The sequence below is a fragment of the Triticum aestivum genome, chromosome 2B (assembly GCF_018294505.1).
Source record: "Triticum aestivum cultivar Chinese Spring chromosome 2B, IWGSC CS RefSeq v2.1, whole genome shotgun sequence".
NCBI lineage: Eukaryota > Viridiplantae > Streptophyta > Magnoliopsida > Poales > Poaceae > Triticum > Triticum aestivum.
In genome coordinates, this window is record NC_057798.1 from 499,820,479 (window position 1) to 499,838,928 (window position 18,450).

The window sequence follows — 18,450 nt, forward strand, 5'->3', positions numbered from 1 at the left end:
CTTGCCAACTAATGACAGACAGTGGGTGCAGTGCATGATCTCCGATCTGCCGCTGTGTGTCCAACTGCAACCATCTTGCTCTTCTTCCTTTTGTTTTTGTTCCATCGTCGGAGAGTTATGCTCGGCAAGTACGCCTGCCTAAGTAAACAGGCGCGCACGCATTGACGCCTTCTTCATGATTCGCTGGGATTTGGGGGCAGCAACAGCAGCAGCTGCAGCTGCAACCAGGATCTTGGCCGGGGACAGCCCGATGTGCCGCCAACACACGTCCATGTTCCCGTTGCTTTCACAGAAAACTCTTCTTCTTTTTGCGTCGTGGAAAAGTCGTACCAAGGCGTAACAAACTGACGTGACACTTGACATGACATTTACAGTGGCCAATGCGTGTTACTGCCCGAAGATCATGCTCGTGATTCCACTCCATTTCATGGCAAATTCAGAACACTTTCTCTTTACCGTTTCCATGCAGGGGAAGTACTATAGTACTAGTAGCACAAAGGCAGCTGTTTTCTTCGGGTAAATGATTGTTAATTAGGTGACGCGCGCACGATCGCAACAAAATCAACCCCATGATGATGTAATTACATACTCTGTCTGTCCGAACCAGTAGTGCCTCTCCTATCGCCAGCATCCCTCAACACACGCAGCTAATCCAAAGAATTCGTAACAAGGAAGAAGAATCAAGAAATTCATGAAACTTCAAAAAAAAAGTAGAAAGCACACGGTGGTAAATAAGTAATGCCCTAAAGACACACGCAAGAAGACAAGATTCTCTTTTCTTCAGAATCTTCTTCCGTAAATTACCGAACGGTCGCCATGCTGGGTGACACGAACCGAGGCGATCGAGCCTCAGCTCTCTCGGATCGACCCGGCCGGCTTGAGCGGCCGATCGTCGGCCTCATCGACCGAGATGCTCCGACCAGGCCGTGGCATCGACGACGCCGACCCCGGGTCGGCGAGCTCCTGGATGCGGACGACGATCTCCGGCATCGCCGGTCGCTGGTCGGGCACCGGCACGGTGCAGTCCATGGCCAGCCGCAGCATCTCCACCATCTCCTCCTCCGCGCCCGGGTGCCTCAGCAGCTCCGTGTCGAACACCTCGGACGTCCACTCCTCGCGCACAACGGACCGCGCCCACCGCGGGAGGTCCACGCCCTCGTCGTGCAGCACGGCGTTCGTCGGCGCCTTCCCCGTCAGCATCTCCAGGAGTAGCACCCCGAAGCTGTACACGTCGGCCTTCTGCGAGAGCCGCCGCGGGTCGGCGACCACCTCGGGGGCGCGGTAGCCCGCCACGCGCATCGACGGCGCGCCGGCGGGGCCGACGAGGCTCGCCAGGCCGTGGTCGGCCACACGCGCGTCCACCGACCGGCCGAGGAGTATGTTGGACGACTTGATGTTGCCGTGCGCCACCTTGGAGCCCGTCGCGTGGATGTACTCCAGGCCGCGCGCCGAGGCCAGCGCGATCCGCCTCCTCGACTCCCAGCTCAGCGGCGATCGCCCGGCGCCACGGTTGCCTGAAATTCTCACCAGTTCAGAAATTTTGATCCGATTCGGAGCAGGGTTTCGAACCAGAAAACAGAGAGAACCGGACATGAACACTGAGCGTACGTACCGTGAAGCATCGAGGAGAGGCTCCCCGTGGCGACGAACTCGTACACCATGAGCCGCTCGTCCTTGCTGAAGTAGTAGGCCTGCAGGGGCACGACGTTAGGATGGTCCAGCCCACCGATCGCCGCGATCTTGTCCCGGAACTCGCGCTCCGGCAGCGACGTCTCCTTGAGACGCTTCACCGCCACCGCGGGCGCCGTCTCCAGCGCGGCCTTGTACGTGGTACCGTACGTGCCCTTGCCAAGAACCTCGGCGGACGCGCGGAGCAGGTCCTCCAGATCGTACGGCCTCGGCACCCTCCCGAAGAAGAAAAGCTTCTTCCGCCCCACGGAGACGGGGGCGACCGGAGGCGGCATTGAAGCGGGCGGAGGCGGCCGCGCGTCGGAGACCCGAGGAGTGTAGCTATTCGGGCTCATTGCCTCTTTGCTGTGCAGGGCCAGCTCCGCCGCGACGGCGTCCTGGCTGCGGTAGGTTCTTTTTGGCTTGCGGCGCAGGGCGCCACAGGCAATGACCAGAACAGCGGCGATAAGCAGGAAGCCCAAAGCGCAGCCGATCACAATGCCCGCGATGGCACCGCCGGCGAGGTGTCGCCGGCCACGGCCGTTTCCCGCGACCACGGCTTCGGGGGCAACCGTGGGAGGCTGGGACGGTGGTTGGGTAGATGGTGTTCGACACGGTGGGAGGGGCTTGCCACACAGTGTCGTGCCGAGGAAAGATGTGGCGGGCATGCCGCCGAAGCCTTTCGGAACCTCGCCGGTGAGGTCGTTGAAGGAGACGTTAAAAGACAAGAGGGATGGCATGTCGACGTTCGGCAGCTCTTTGGTGAAGAGGTTGCCCTCCAAGAAGAGCAGCTGCAGCTTCCCGCTCTTGGCAATGGCGGGCGGTATTCTCCCGGAGAGCCGGTTTTCAGCGAGATTTAGCTGCGTCAACGCCGGGAGGGAGAGAATCGCGGCCGGGAGCTCACCGGAGAAGTGGTTGGACTGCAGGTTGATGACCCGCAGCTTGACGCAGGAGGCCAGGTCGGCCGGCAGCGGGCCGGAGAGCGCGTTGAAGCGCAGAGACAGCACGGTGAGCCTGGTGAGGCCGCCGAGCGCGCCGACGGGGACGGAGCCGCGGAGGCCGTCCCCGGGCAGGTGGAGCCCCGTGACTCGGCCGCCGGAGCAGACGACGCCGGTCCAAGAGCACGTCTGCCGGGACGCGTTCCAGGACACGGACGCCGACCCGAACGGCGCGATGAAGGCCTGCAGCGCCGCGGTGTCGGACGCCAGGTCCTCGGCGCCGCGCGCCGCGCCGAAGGCCACGGCCAGGAGCAACGACAGCGCGGCGGCTACCGGCGGAGGCATGGCTGCGGTGGTCCCTTCCCTGGGCCGATCACACCATGTGAGAGGGTTGGAAGAGGAGAGGTGGGGAGGGACGAAACAAGAAAGTGGAATATAGGAAAGAAGCTTCACAAATGGCTCGTTTAGCGACAAGGGGAAGAAGACTTGAGGAGGGCGGGCGGACTCGCTTCCACAAAACGATGTCGCAAATCCGCAACCACATTCTTGGTCTGACTGTTCTCGACCGTCCGATGAAACGTTGGACGGCTGAGGTTTGCACGCCTGCCCGCTGCCATTGATCCTACTCCTGGTCCAGTTGACGCTGACGGTACGAGACGATGATCTGGAGCACAACTCAACTCAACAGTGCGCGAAAACGATCAGCGAAACAGTTGCTCGTTTGAATTTTGGTCAGTTGTTGCTAGCTGCTGATATCGAGATCCACTGCTTTGTAGGCCAATGTGATAAACACGAATCCCTGGCCATTTTCCTGCTGTCAGCAGACATATCCCCAGTGCAGTTCGCTTCGTGGACTGGTTCAGTTGATGATGCGTGGAGCTGTGGACGTGGACGTGGACGGCGTCGTGCAGCCGTGCGCGACGAAGTAAACCGGTCCCTGAAGGCCGGAACCGTAACTGTCGAGAGGTTTATGAGCGTTGTGTGGTGGCCTGTAAATGTCATGATGGCGTCAGGTGCAGGAAAAATTTGAGCGAGTGTGTGAGGATCGTCTGTCAGTTACCGTCCGTTGAGCGAGTAACTTCTCGGCAATGCTGAGCTAGGAACGCGCATTTCCTTCGCAAGTGCAGAATTGAATTGGCCAAACGGCCAAAACAATTAGGAATAGCCGAGAACGAATGGTGGTCAGAGCCAGTCACATCGCGTCCTTCGTTTATCGACAGATTTTGCAAGCGATGGGATGCAAAATTTAAGAGCCAAGTATTTTCTCGATGGTGATCTGTTGAAATGCAAACTTTTAAAAAGGGCTCCTCTATTACTTGGCAAAGTATTATGACGAGAGTTAATTCGTTAAAGCATGGTTATATCTGGCGAGTGGACAATGGACCAAATATTGCTATTTGGGAAGATGAATGAATCCCAAATTGCGAGAATAGGAACATTATTACTCCAAGAGGGGGACACCTCTATCAAGGTTCTTTGATCTTATTGCTTCCAGTCACTAGTTAATGGGATGAAGACCTGATGAAACAAATGTTATGGCCAATTAATGCTCAGCGGGCCCTTGAGATTTCTCTTTCTTTGCATGATATGTCAGATTTTATAGTGTTGAGCTACAAAAAAAAGTTCACTGTCAATCAGCTTATTTTATGGAATGAGACTACCAACAAGGGAGTAAACTTCGACATACTAATGGTTCGAGACAAATTGATGTTAATCCTATTTGATCTAACATTTCGAAATTATCTTGTTCGACAAAAGTTAAAATCTTTATTTGGCGCACGTTGTATGGCACTCTCTCTTATCGTGTTACACTTGCCAATAGACATTTGAAAGTATTGCTCCAATGCCCATCTTCTTCTCATGAGTCAGAAGGTACAAAGCACCTATTATTTCAGTGCCGGAAAGCTAAGGACGTATGGAGTAAGCTCGGGATGGATAAAGTGATTAAAGGAGCCTGTGAAAGATCGTGCATGTGAGGCTTTCATTGAGTTCTTACTTCTGCTACCAGACCAAGATTTCTCCATTCCGGGTCTCCAGAATGTTCGTGAATTGATAGCCATTACAACTTAGTTTTTGTGGTAGGAAAGGTGTAAACCGGTTCATGAGGGGACAACTTAAGATGTGTATCAAATTTCTATGGGGATTCTATGAGGGGACAACTTAAGATGCTCTAACGACAAATTACGTTAATGCATCTTCCCCCAATGCTACAAGTAAAAGAGGGGAATGGACTCGGCCTCCTAGGGATTTTGCAAAACTTAATATTGATGCATCTTTTGATCAAGACATGATTAAGGGCATGGCATCGTCATTAGAGATGATAAAGGGGATTTTATTGTTGGCGGAAATTTAAGAATCGAGTGGTGTGCAGATGTCCGATGGCTGAAGTTCTGGTGCTAATATTCAGCCTAAGCGTTGCGCAAAAGGCGGACGGCAACCGTCTCATTACTAATTCTGATTGTGGAGATCATTGATACCATGAAGAATGGAGGACATTCTGTGAAAACGGCGATGGTAGTTTTTGATGATTGTTATTTTTTTGCTTGTGATTTTTCTCGTACTAGTTTCGAACATTGTAGTAGCGGAGCGAACAAAGTTGCTCATGAGTTTGTTAAGTTAGCTAGATTTTCTTCAACTAACGATTGGCTTGAGGAGCCTATGAGCGAAATTGTACTTCTCCTTACGGACGATGTAACTATTAGTATTTCGAACTAATAAAATTTAACTTTCAAAAAAAAAATGGGATACAAAATTTAAGTTCACTTCTGTTGCTTCCTCTCATTACAGAAGCTCGACGAAGTGATCCTGATTAGGCTCGACTATTGAAGTTACAACATATCATAGATGCAAACATTACACCCCGCAAAAAGAAAAGGAGATGCAAACATTACAACTGCTCTTGGCAATGGAAGTCCCAATCCTGATAGCTGGCTCTTTTTTTATGACAGTGTGGCGCCTTTGCAGAAAAGAAGTTGCCGCGCATTGACGCGTATATGGATAGCGCACATACACATCATCCAGATTAAAGATAGACGCATCAAAATACAGCACAGGGCGTGGACTTTGGTCACGCTCAAACACACGGCCATGGAGACGCTGACCTTCCGCATGGTGGGGCGCCTTCAACTGCTTTCCCATTTTGAGGACACATATTTTTCTCAGATCGTGCGGTACGTACCGTTGACTGAAAGGCATTCTGTTTGATGCAATCATGTCGCATACGCGGCTACGATCCAAGAAAAGAGATTATATGCTTTCTGTTGCTGGCTAGGCCAAACTGCCGGTTTGTAAGGCCAACTTCACCGCGCGACCCCAAACGGACGTCCGTTTTGTTCGGTTTCGGTCCGTTTGGGTAGGAGTTTCGGGTCGTGTCCGAGCTTGTTCTGGGATGCGGTGGCCGTGCGCCCAGCGCGCGGCCGCATCCATTTGCCCCATCCTGTCCACGTATATTTCTTTGTAAGTTCTTAAACTTTTTCTATCATTCATTTTCGATACATAACAATACATCATCACATTTTGACTAGTAAAACAAGGCCAAAAAAACAAGAACCACAAGAATACATTTGAGAAGATACCCAACTTCCATAACTGCTCCCTTGAGTTGGGTTAGCGCCTTCTCGATGCACTCATTGTTGATCTGTGGAGTAGGCACGACGTTGCCCCCTCCTTTCTTCTTCAAGCCAGAAGTCGACGTTGCTTCCTCACACGTAGTATCGTGCATTGTTGCTTCTTCGCACGTAGTATCGTGCCTAGACTCTAATCTAGCAACAAATGCACTTGTATCATCTAAAGTTTCTAAGCTAGCTAAAAGTGCACGAACATGCACTATATTTCGCTCTATCAACATATCGATGTACTCTTCTTCCCAATACCAAAACTTGCATCCGCTCTACACAAAAAAACTTAAAGTTAGCACCACTAGTCTAATCCAAGAGCACAAACATGCACTGAAGCTAAAAGAGCACATACCCCATCGTTTAAGCACTTGATGAACACCACCCGGGATGCTCCGGCGTTGTAGACACGCGGCGCACGACCACCCTTGGGCAGTGGTCGCACTTGATGAGGGGCAACGGTGCGCTGACGAGCTTTTGGGCAAGCACCGAGCCCGACCGGCCGCCATTCACGTATCTGCCGGCGGACCACCGGCGGTGCAGATCCGAGCGGCTAGAGGACGAGCCATTGCCTGCATGTGGCCTTGCGGCCCTGCCAGGGCCTTCCGGCAAGGTGCCCGGCCAGACCATGGCGCCGCCCGGCCTCCCACAGCCGGGCGAGCTCAAGACCGACCGGATCCGCCCCAAATCCGGCCGGCGGGTGCGCAAACAAGGTGGCCGTGCTTGGGTAGCTCGACGGCGACGAAAGGAACGGGCTGGGCAAGCGCGCGTCCAAGGTGCACGGCTGCAATGGCAGCGGGCGGCCGTCGGCGACGAGGGGGAGAGAGAGGGGAAGAGTGTGGAAGAGTGGGATGGATGCGACCGGAGGGAGGAGGGGGGCGGATAGAAAAAGGCCCATCCTGTGCCACCGACGGGCGGGCCAGGGAAGGACATGCGCAGACGACCCGCGCGTCCGCGTGGTGTCCGTTTCACCCCAAAAGCGGCGCAAACTTGGGCCGCGGATGGGTCGAAAGCGGACACAAAACGGACAAAAGTCTGTTTGCGCCCGCGCGATGTGCCGTCTCCTTTGTCTCTTTTACCCCAAACGGACCGTGACGGACACGATAGGGTCGTGCGGTGGAGTTGACCTAACCTTTAGGTAAATTTTTTTGCTGCACAACCAGTAGAGTATGGGTTCGAGCAAGGCGGCAATCATTTCGTCAATCAGTGGGGAGCATTGATCGCCAAACGAAATCTCAGCTGTACTACTCTACTGGCAAAAGCAAAAGCATAGACCCTATGAGATCTGATCAATGCTCCTCGATCTGGGATCATGAGATAAAAGGCGACGGTCCTAGCGACTTGTTTCTAGAAGCAACGGCCGAGCACCCCGCAGCTGCTTCATATGATCGACGATTCGACGTCAGTCGTTTTCTCCCCGCGACATGGAAGCGGTTCCCTTGACAAGGAAGTCCAGGATGCATCACGCAGAATGGCGCACAGGCTTGAAGAATTGACCGACGTTGTGTGCTGTTTGAGTTCTGCTCGTGGCATGTTCCGCGGTGGCGGTGAAACCATCGATGCCAGTTCGGCGCTGCAATGCAAACGAGTTCGGTGATTGCTGATGGTGGTTAGTCCATCGGCCGTCATCGTTCTGTTGTGCTGATATAGCCCGCTGCAACGTACAGTACTGCCGTCTCTCTCCGATCTTGGCGCACGCCGTGCGCGCCGGTGGCTTGGGGTGTGACCGTCCTTGTGCCCACTTTTAAGTAGGGCGCTTTTTTGACGGCAGTTTTTTTTAACATGAGTACAGACACAAGCGCTCATATACACGTACATACATTCACTCATATGAATGCACACACGCACACCCTATCCTTATGAACGCACACACGCACACCCAACCCCTATTAGCACCTCCGAAAGACTGAGCCGGCATATCATCTTGAAATTTACGAAGTCACCGTAGGCACCTCGTCATCGATGGAAACGTCTCCTCCCACTGAATGCGCATCGACAGAAATCCTGAAATAAATTCAGGAATAAATGTGAGCATCAGGATTTGAACCCTGGTGGGCTGGAGATACCACAGTCCCTCTAACCATCCAACCACAGGCTGGTTTGCGACCGCAGGGTTGGATTTACATGACGTTGACAACAGATTGGTTCGTGACCGGTAAAGTCACTACTGAATAATTCTCAAAGAAGACTCACTACTGAATAATAGCCTCATAAAGAATAATAGTCTTCTCGAGGACTAAATTGCAAAAAAACATCACAATTGGGACAAAAAATGCCGAAAACCGCCAAAGAACTAAAAGTTTGCAAGAACCATAGTTTTTGGTTAAAAGTTTACAGAAAACACTAAATGTGGGATACCCGACAAGCGGGTCCCACTGTCAGTGCCCCCGCGGCGTGGGTGGACGGCACCGCGCGAATGACCGTTAGACGGAGCCTTTTAACCGTCCCGTCGGCTGGTTCGAATCCACCCCCTACCCGCGTGAATCCTTTCCTCTCTGTCTCTGCCCCAGCCGCCGTGCTCACTGTCACCACCGCCCATCACCGCGTCGCTCACTACCGCCGCCGCCCGCCATGATCTCCTGGAACAGCGGGAAACAGGCTCCGAATCGCCGCTCTCTGAGCAGCACTACTCGGAACATATATGTGTGAACCAAGGTTAGGGTTTCGAATTGGGGATTTCTTGTTTGTTTGCTCCGATTTGGCTGACCTATTGGATGATTTGTTTTTCGTTGTTGTTCTAGTGCCCAGCCACAACCGAGGACATGGATTGGTGTGGCATCGATGATACAAGAAATATCCTATGCCGCCACAACAAGCCGGCTGAGAAGATGGTTGCATTTGACCGGCAGCAATCCGCGGGAGATTCTTTGGCTATGTTGAGAAGGTTAGTACAATGGTTTGTTCTATTCATACTCATATATGTCAACAGAACAAGGTAAGTTTGTAGATCTTGGGAGCTACTTCAGTGTGAGTGTGTAGAGATTAACCACTGTAGAAATTGTGAACAAGTTTAGTGTGTGCAGATTAATCGTTGTAGAAATTATTTTCAGGAAGGGTTCAATTGTGGTGTGGGTGATTGGGCTAATGCAAAATGGCTTGATACAATAAAAAGGTACCTGTCGGTGTCAAAACCGGCGGATCTCGGGTAGGGGGTCCCGAACTGTGCGTCTAAGGCTAATGATAACAGGAGGCTGGGGACACGATGTTTACCCAGGTTCGGGCCCTCTCGATGGAGGTAATACCCTACTTCCTGCTTGATTGATGTTGATGATATGAGTATTACAAGAGTTGATCTACCACGAGATCAGAGAGGCTAAACCCTAGAAGCTAGCCTATGGTATGATTGTTGTTGTCCTACGGACTAAACCCTCCGGTTTATATAGACACTGGAGGGGGCTAGGGTTACACAGAGTCGGTTTACAGAGGAGGAGATCTACATCCGAATCGCCAAGCTTGCCTTCCACGCCAAGGAGAGTTCCATCCGGACAAGGGACAAAGTCTTCTATCTTGTATCTTCATAGTCCAACAGTCCGGCCAAAGTATATAGTCCGGCTGTCCGGATACCCCCTTATCCAGGACTCCCTCAGTAGCCCCTGAACCAGGCTTCAATGACGATGAGTCCGGCGTGTAGGTTGTCTTCGACATTGCGAGGCGGGTTCCACCTCCGAATACTTCAAAATTAATTCCGAACACAAGGACCGTGTCCGGCTCTGTAAGATAAATTCCATATACCACCGTAGAGAGAATAATAATCCATAAATCTAATATGCTGACAATTCTTTGAAAAGTGACATCACGCCACGGTCCGATTTTTATTCAAACCATTTTTACAACTTGCTACCGCACACACCACGAGGCGGTTTCCTTGGCACGTCCTGTCAGAGCAGAGATCGTGTCCCCCTTACTACAGGATTCTCATCAATACGGGTATGGGTAATCCAACCGCGCCTGTTGGCATGACCCCGTGTTTTTAGGCAAGTCCCGAATGACCATGTTCGGGGACACTTGATATTCTTCCCCCTTTATAAAGGAGCCGAGGCCTATCCCTCTATCTCCACGCTCGCACATCTCGCACCCTGAGTTCCAACACCCAAAGCTCGAGCCTAAGCACCCCAGATCTTCGATCATGTCCGGATCCGACCATCAAGGCCGATGGATGTCCTCCTCTTTCACAGAGGAGGATATTGCAAAGCTCAGGGAGGCTGAGTATTTGACCGCCGATGTCAAGCACAGGCTTCCTGCTCCCGAACAGGTTATCCCCACTCCCGAGACCAATGAGAGCGTCGTATTTGTCTCCCACTTCCTCCGGGGCCTGGGTCTTACTCTTGACCCCTTCGCGAGGGGGCTCATGTTCTACTACGGGCTAGATTTCCACGATCTAGCTCCGGATTCCATCCTCCACATCTCGTCGTTTATCGTTGTGTGTGAAGCCTTCCTCCACATCACCCCCCACTTCGGCTTATGGCTCAAGACTTTCAATGTGAAGCCGAAGATGATTGAGGGGCGACACGCAGAGTGTGGAGGCGCCATAATAAGCAGGAATGTCGATGCCCCATGGCTCGAAGGCTCCTTTCCGAAGGTATCTGATTTATGGCAACGGAGGTGGTTCTATGTCACAGCTCCTCGAGGCTCAAAGTGGGCGGCCGCGCCCGCCTTCCGCTCGGGCCCTCCACCTCAACTGGCATCATGGACCAACATGAGAGTAAACTGGGGGCCCGCGAATGATGTACCGATGCTACAAAGCCGCATTCGGGAGGTCCTCGAGAGGGACATTAGTCTTGTCAAAATAATCTAGGTAATGCTAGTTCGGCGGATCCTGCCGTGCAAACGTCGGCCTCTTCGGATGTGGGAATTCCATCCAGAAGGTCCGCGAACCATTCAGCATTTCTTCGGCATGACGCCCGAAGGGATGTATAAGTTGTTCTTCGGACCACTAATAAAGTGTCCGGACACCACCGAGGATGCGGGCCTGAGCTGCAATCGCCAAGATACCCAAGTAAGTAACCCTATAACCGAACACTTTGATTATATTTGTCATAACATTGTTCTGAATACTGTCCGCAACCAAGATTGTCTTAGTAAGGCGGAGAGGATCAGGTGTCCGGCCCCGCTTCCCGAAGGCTCGCCCGGTCCGGCAATGGCCAGGATTCTTAAATGGACACTAAGTCAAGTGCCACCAGAGAAAGCTGAAGGGAAGAGTGGGGAGGCCGAGAGTGGGCCTCACACATTGCGCATCCGCACCGGGGGAATTAACGTCTCCACGGAGGAGGAGAATCGGGGGGGGGGGGGAATCTGAGGTTTCCTCCCCCCGTGGGAAGAAGAGGGCCACTTCCGAAGATTTGGAGACGGGGGCGCCTAAACAAGGGAAGAGAACTTCACCAAAGGGCCCTGCCCCGAGGGGCGTCCTCACCGCATAGTGCGCGCAAATGGGCCAGCCCTCCACCGAGCTGTAAGTTTAATTAAACAAGGAGCTTATTGCTCTTTCCTCTGAGAGTAATAACCAGGACCTGTTTTTTGTAGTCCGGTCAGCATTTCATCTCAATAGGGCTCGTCCTCGGGGGATCTTCTTCCGAAGATGATGGAGAGTGAAACCCCACCTACCTCTCCGTCCCGTGAAGCGGGCGACCCTGAGGTATCGTCACGGAGGAGTCCAGATCCAATGGGGCCAGAAGCTAACACTTCGACCGCCCTGAGCCCAGCGCGTTCGGCTCCCTTGGCGGACAATGAAAAGGGTCCGGGAGAGTCCGATGTCTAGCCAAAGACGCTGACGGGCCTCCTGGAGTCAGCTGCTCTCTTGGAGGATCATCATACACTAATGGGTACGGTGTTGGAGAAAATCTCCTCCGCCACAAGCGGTTTAAACGAAGCTTTTAGGAGCCTGCTCAAAGGCTTTGAGGTAAGCCGCAAAAATACGCAGCTTTTGGTTGTACCGCACGCGATACATGCGCTCTATATAGATAGTAGCCCCTGAGACTGTGGATGCCAGCCCATGGCGGCAAACGGAGGATCACACTCCCAGATAGTGATCGCACTTGTATTGATGTGCAGGTTGCTAAGGGTTCAACAATAGATCAGGCCGCTGAATGCGCCGAATTGAGGCAGCAAATTGACGTGGTGGAGGCCGACGTCACGCTTGTGAACGAGCGATTCGAGGAGTCGCAGAGTATGCTTTCCTATATCCACATCTATTTTGGGAAATTGCAAGAAGGTTGTAATATTAATGTGATGTGATGTAGTTGCAGGCAGAGCTGCTGCCATTGAGGCCCTGAGGGCGGAGCTTGCCCAAGCCAAGGAACAAGCCCGGGTTAGCAATGCGGCTGCTCTAAAGGCAGCCGAAGAATTGAAAGCCGAACAGGCCACTCATCTCCGAAGTGAAGAAAAGATAGCCAAGATGGCTGTGGAGCTGAGGGACGCCGTCGGCCAGTATGAGCTTCTCAAGAAAGAGAATCAGGCGAAGGCGGCTGACCTAAAGAAGGCGCTGGACTCGGCTAAAGAGACGCACTCTCAGATTAGAGACGCGCGGGAGGAACTTCGACAAGCCGGGGAAATCGCGACTGGAAATCCTTATTTGTTGCAGATGGAGTTTTTAGATCCAAAGTATGCTCCATTGGATAAACTATGGAGTGCTGCAGATGAGTATGCAGACTTGGCAAAGAGTGCGGCTGATGCAACCAAGTTGTTCAAGGACCATGAAGATAATAAAATAGAAAGACTGCTCTGGTCGCAGTTTAATGCCCCAGCGTGCTCCTTACCCTTGAGTGAGAAGATGGCCGCTATAGCCGAGCTCCATAGGCTGTCCGGCCTTGCAATGAGGTCTGTGATAGACCATCTGTGGCCGAAGGGGCCGAAGCCGGACAATTACTTTGGTTTGGTGCAACAATTATTTGGCGCCATAGCGCAGATCGATGTTATGAAGAGATCAACGTGCATAGAGGGTGTGCGGATGGCTCTTGCCCATGTGAAAACATACTGGGCGGATATGGAGGCCACCAGCATTGCAACCCTGGGTCCGGCAGGAAGCCAGGACCCAGCCGAGCACTATTTTGAGCAGGTCATAGAAGGCGCCCATAGAATAGAGGCACAGTGCTCAAAGAATGACATGTTTGAGTGATGATTCTATTAAGTGTAAAGAATTATGTGTTTGATTATAGAGGCTATTTTTTTATACTTTTTGCCTGAAAGTGTTATAATGTCTCCTGTGCGGCTGTTTATGTATGCATATAACGTGAAAGTTAGCAGTCGTTTGCTTCGGCCCCCACTCACATAATGCGGGGGTGTTCGAGAAAATATGCGTGAACACACTTGATCCAACGTCTTGGGCCATTAAGGAGGTGATCACACGTCGAACCAGGCAACCAGACTATATAGCTGTAACACTTTTCACTTAGCCATAGGAGTTTGAAAGATGGGGCTACTATGTAGCCCCTGGTACTTCGGCGAGCGTCCGGATATGGTGCGTGTACTTGACTGGTAGACCGGTTCTTTGTTAATGCGGAGGAATCCTATAGATCCTGATGAGTCCTCGAGTGGTTGACCAGTCTCTCGCTGTATCATGACAGTCAATTTTCGGCTTCCTCTACTAAGGTGCTCATCCGGAATAACCAGGGCACAATCGCAGTAGTTCTCCTTTGGCCGCCTTAGCCGATAGAACGGAACGTAAGGCAGCAAACCCAGGAGCCGGGCTAACCCAACATTTTACCAAAGACATGATTCAGAGCTGATGCATATAAGGCCAAACTCATGACGCCGAACACTCCCGAAGGTATTCGGACTTTATAACATATATTGGGCTGAATAACGCCCTTGACCCTGTGGTTCCAGGTACGTGCATCGATCTATCGTGGCAAAAAGGCTATAACGCCAGTATCCCTTATAGGTTTATGAAATACCCGTGGGATGTCGAGCAACAAGAAACAATAAAGAAGGTTTACGCAGGGGCTTAATCTAAAGAGAAACCTGTGGGCGGGGCCCTACTGCACGTCTGCGCCTGTGTCTCCGTTGTGCCGTATCCTGGAAGGGTGTCGCACTGGTAGTGTCTGTAGGAACGAGAAAAAAGCATTCGAAAAGTTAGTTATGCTCGAGGAATGTTCGAGATCTGGCCTATTAATGAGGCAAGCCGAATTGTGGGCTTTTGTTACATGTTTGTAGCCCCTCGTATTATTTATGGGGACACATGTACAACACATAGCTCAGGTTTATCCGAGCCATTGTGAAAAATGGTGTACTGGACTCGTCTAACCGTGTCCGTGGTCTTGACGACCGGTCATGCGTTCCGGTGGAAGAGGCCGCCTAGGGTCCGACAGCGGGAACTGCCGCATACTGCTCTGTGTTTCTGCTAACCGTGATGACGCCTCGTGGACCGGGCATCTTGAGTTTAAGGCAGGCATAGTTCGGTATTGTGTTAAAGCAAGCGAAGGCCGTTCTTCCAAGCAATGCATGATAATCGCTGCTGAAAGGGGCGATGTTGAAGAGTAGGTTCTCGCTTCTGAAGTTGTCGGGAGAACCGAATGTCACTTCTAATACGAGGGAGCCCCAGCAGTGGGCTACCACGCCTGGAATCACTCCATTGAAGGTGGCATTATTTTGACTTATTCTGGATAGGTCTACCCCCATCTTGCGGATGGTGTCTTGATATATCAGATTAAGACTGTTGCCGCCGTCCATTAGGACGCGAGTAAGATGGTATCCATCAATTATTGGGTCGAGCATCAATGCAACCGATCCTCCATGCCGGATACTGGCCGGGTAGTCCCTGTGATCAAAAGTGATCGAGCAAGTCGCCGAGGGATTGAATTGGGGGGCTACGAACTCTGTGTGAGTTACATGTACCATGTTTACCGTTTTGACTTACGGTGGGAATTTTTTCTGGCCCTCGGTGTTCGGCTGGCGAGGTTCGCCCTCGTCTTCGCTTGGTGTTTGGCTTCCCTTGTGTTCGGTGTTTAGTTTGCCAGCCTGCTTGAAGGCCCAACATTCTCTGTGGGTATGATTTACAGGTTTTTCAGAGGTGCCATGGATTTGGCACAATCTGTCCAGGACTTTGTTTAGGCCCGATGGCCCCTCTTTACTGCCTTTGAATGGCTTCTTCCCTTGTACGGGTCGAGGGCCCCTGAATCCGGCGTTGACCACCGTGTTGTCCGGACTATCGCCACTCCAACGCTTGTGCTTAGTGCGTCGTGGCTTCCCGTTGCCGTCTCGAATTTCGGATGTACCCGGGTCACCGGTGCCTCTACGGGCCAACCAGCTGTCCCCGCCTGCACAAAATCGGGTCATGAGGCTTGTTAAGGCTGCCATCATTCTCGGCTTTTCTTGGCCGAGGTGTCTGTTAAGCCACTCGTCTCGGATACTGTGTTTGAAGGCCGCTAAGGCTTCGGCATCCGGACAATCGACAATTTGATTTTTCTAAGTGAGGAATCTATTCCAAAGCTTGCGGGCTGAGTCTCCGGGCTGCTGTATTATGTGACCTAAACGTCCGCGTCTGGAGGCCGGACATAGGTTCCTTGAAAGTTGGCCCTGAAAGCGTCCTCAAGTTCCTCCCAACTTCCAATTGAGTTTTCGGGGAGGCTTTTCAGCCAATGACGTGCTGGTCCTTTCAACTTGAGGGGGGGTATTTGATGGCGTGGAGGTCATCCCCACGAGCCATGTGTATGTGAAGGATAAAATCTTCGGTCCAGACCCCAGGGTCCGTCGTTCCGCCGTATGACTCTATATTCACGGCTTTGAATCCCTGTGGAAATTCATGATCCAGCACCTCATCGGTGAAGCACAGGGGGTGCACAACCCCTCTGTATCTAGTCGTGTCGCAGCATGCTGTTAGCTGTTGTTGCTCCTGGTGTTGATTCCGGACTGGTATTTGATCAGTATGATCATTGTGGTGACCATAATCCCGCGTCAGAGCACGTCCTCTGGACCCGTAGATGGATCTGGCCGCACTGGCCTTTTTGTCCAGGAGCTCTCATAAATCATGTGCGGTATCGGTGGATGCTCTACCGCGGCCATGAGGTGGTTGGTCCGACCTAGTGGCCGTATTGTTTTTTGGCGGAATGGGCGCTGCGGCTTCCTCGTCGAATTCGGGTAGCAGTTTGCGCTTTGGGTAGTTCTTCGTGTGGCGGTCGTCGCCAGATTTTCCTTTGGTGTCCAGCACCTTATTCCATCTTCGGTTGAGCGTATCATGCGCAGTTTTAAGCCTTTGCTTCTGCTTCTTCAAGCTCCTCGCCGTGGCCAGGAGCTTTCTCCGGAGGTTATCTTGTTCCAGACGCTTTTCCGGGATGATGAATGCATCATCAACCGGACCGTCCTCCTCTTTGGAGGTAGTGTGATGAGTTCGGCCTTCTGGATCACTGTGATCTGGCGTCTGCTCTGGGCTGTGTTCGGCCTGACCTGGCTTGTCCTGCTTCATCGCTGGGTCCCTATGGTCATTGTTGCCTTTGGAGTCGACCAGAGTGTCATCCTGTTTTGTGTTGTTATCGCTATTTTTACTATGACTGGACTTAGAGTGGCGCATGCGCTGTCGTTTTTGCTTTTGTCCGGGGGCTTTATCCTCCATTGTGTCCTTTTTGTCACCATTGTCTTCTTTAGGCGTATCCACCATGTAGACGTTGTGTGATGAAGTGGCAGTCCAGCGCCCTGTGGGCGGTGGTTCCAGGTCCTCCCCTACATCGACGTCCATACCATTGATGTTGTCGGAGTCGACGTCAAGCGTGTCTGTTAGGTCATCGACAGTGGCTATAAAGTGGGTGGTGGGTGGGTCGCGATTCTCTTTGTCCTCCATATCCCACACGGGCCGGATACAGTCTCCTGATAAAGAGAGAGATTTTAACGAATTTAGCACATCACCGAAGGGGGAGTGCTGGAAGATATCCGCGGCGGTGAATTCCATTATTGGAGCCCAATCGGGCTCGGTGGGTCTGGATGCACGCGGTTTGGAGCCCACGCTCGGACATAGGTCCGGGGGCCCGGAGATACAGATTTCCCTAGGAAAGGAGTCTGCATTCGGCCCTAACACCGATGGGTGTGCAACTTCCGGGGCGGAGTCCATCCACCCGTCCTCGGGAGGCACAATTTGCTCTGGACCGAAGTCCAGAGCAGTAGGAGATGCGATATTCTGAATACTGTCTGATGGAAGATCTAAGCCATGCGCGTGGCGATCGTTCGGCGCTCCTGACATGGGCTCGAATTCGTCGAAGATCAAATCTCCGCGGATATCGGCAGTGTAGTTTAGGTTCCCGAACCTGACCTGACGGCCAGGGGCATAGCTATCGATCTGCTCTAGATGGCCAAGCGAGTTGGCCCGCGGTGCGAAGCTGTCGAACACAAAAATCTGTCCGGGGAGAAAAGTTTCACCCTGGATGGAGTTGTTGAAGGTTGGAGAAGCCATCGAGCCTTACAGTGACGAGACGGAGGAACTCTCAATGAAAGCACCAATGTCGGTGTCAAAACCGGCGGATCTCGGGTAGGGGGTCCCGAACTGTGCGTCTAAGGCTAATGGTAACAGGAGGCTGGAGACACGATGTTTACCCAGGTTCGGGCCCTCTCGATGGAGGCAATACCCTACTTCCTGCTTGATTGATCTTGATGATATGAGTATTACAAGAGTTGATCTACCACGAGATCAGAGTGTTGGGGAACGTTGCAGAAAATAAAAAATTTGCTATGGTTTCACCAAGATCCATCTATGAGTTCATCTAAGCAACGAGTGAAAGGGGAGATGCATCTACATACCACTTTGTAGATCGCGAGCGGAAGCGTTCAAAAAGAACGGGGTTGAAGTAGTCGTTCTCGTCGTGATCCTATCACCGGAGATCCTAGCGCCGAACGGACGGCACCTCCGCGTTCAACACACGTACGGTCAGCGTGACGTCTCCTCCGTCTTGATCCAGTAAGGGGGAAGGAGAGGTTGATGATGATCCAGCAGCACGACGGCGTGGTGGTGGATGCAGCAGAACTCCGGCAGGGCTTCGCCAAGCTGCTGCGGGAGGAGGATGTGTAGCAGGGGAGGGAGGCGCCAAGACACAAGGGTGCGGCTGCCCTCCCCCCTGCCCTCCTTTATATAGGCCCCCAGGGGGGCGGCGGCCCTGGGAGATGCAATCTCCCAAGGGGGCGGCGGCCAGGGGGGGTGGAGTGCCCCCCAAGGCAAGTGGTGCGCCCCCCACCTAGGGTTTCCAAGCCTAGGCGTAGGGGGGCCCAAAGGGGGGGGGCACACCAGCCCACTAGGGGCTGGTTCCCCTCCCACT

The 18,450-nt window shown here is 52.6% G+C and overlaps 1 protein-coding gene across 1 annotated transcript; it reads right to left on the reverse strand.

Moving 5' to 3' along the window:
* Window positions 1–548: 548 nt before the first annotated feature.
* Window positions 549–3,097, reverse strand: LOC123045684 (probable inactive receptor kinase RLK902). Its single transcript, XM_044468829.1, has 2 exons — window positions 1,613–3,097; window positions 549–1,514 (listed from the first exon to the last, which is right to left on the reverse strand). Exons 1-2 carry the CDS (start codon window positions 2,949–2,951, stop codon window positions 850–852), a joined length of 2,004 nt encoding a protein of 667 aa, XP_044324764.1. The 5' UTR covers window positions 2,952–3,097; the 3' UTR covers window positions 549–849.
* Between the last annotated feature and the right edge of the window lie 15,353 nt (window positions 3,098–18,450).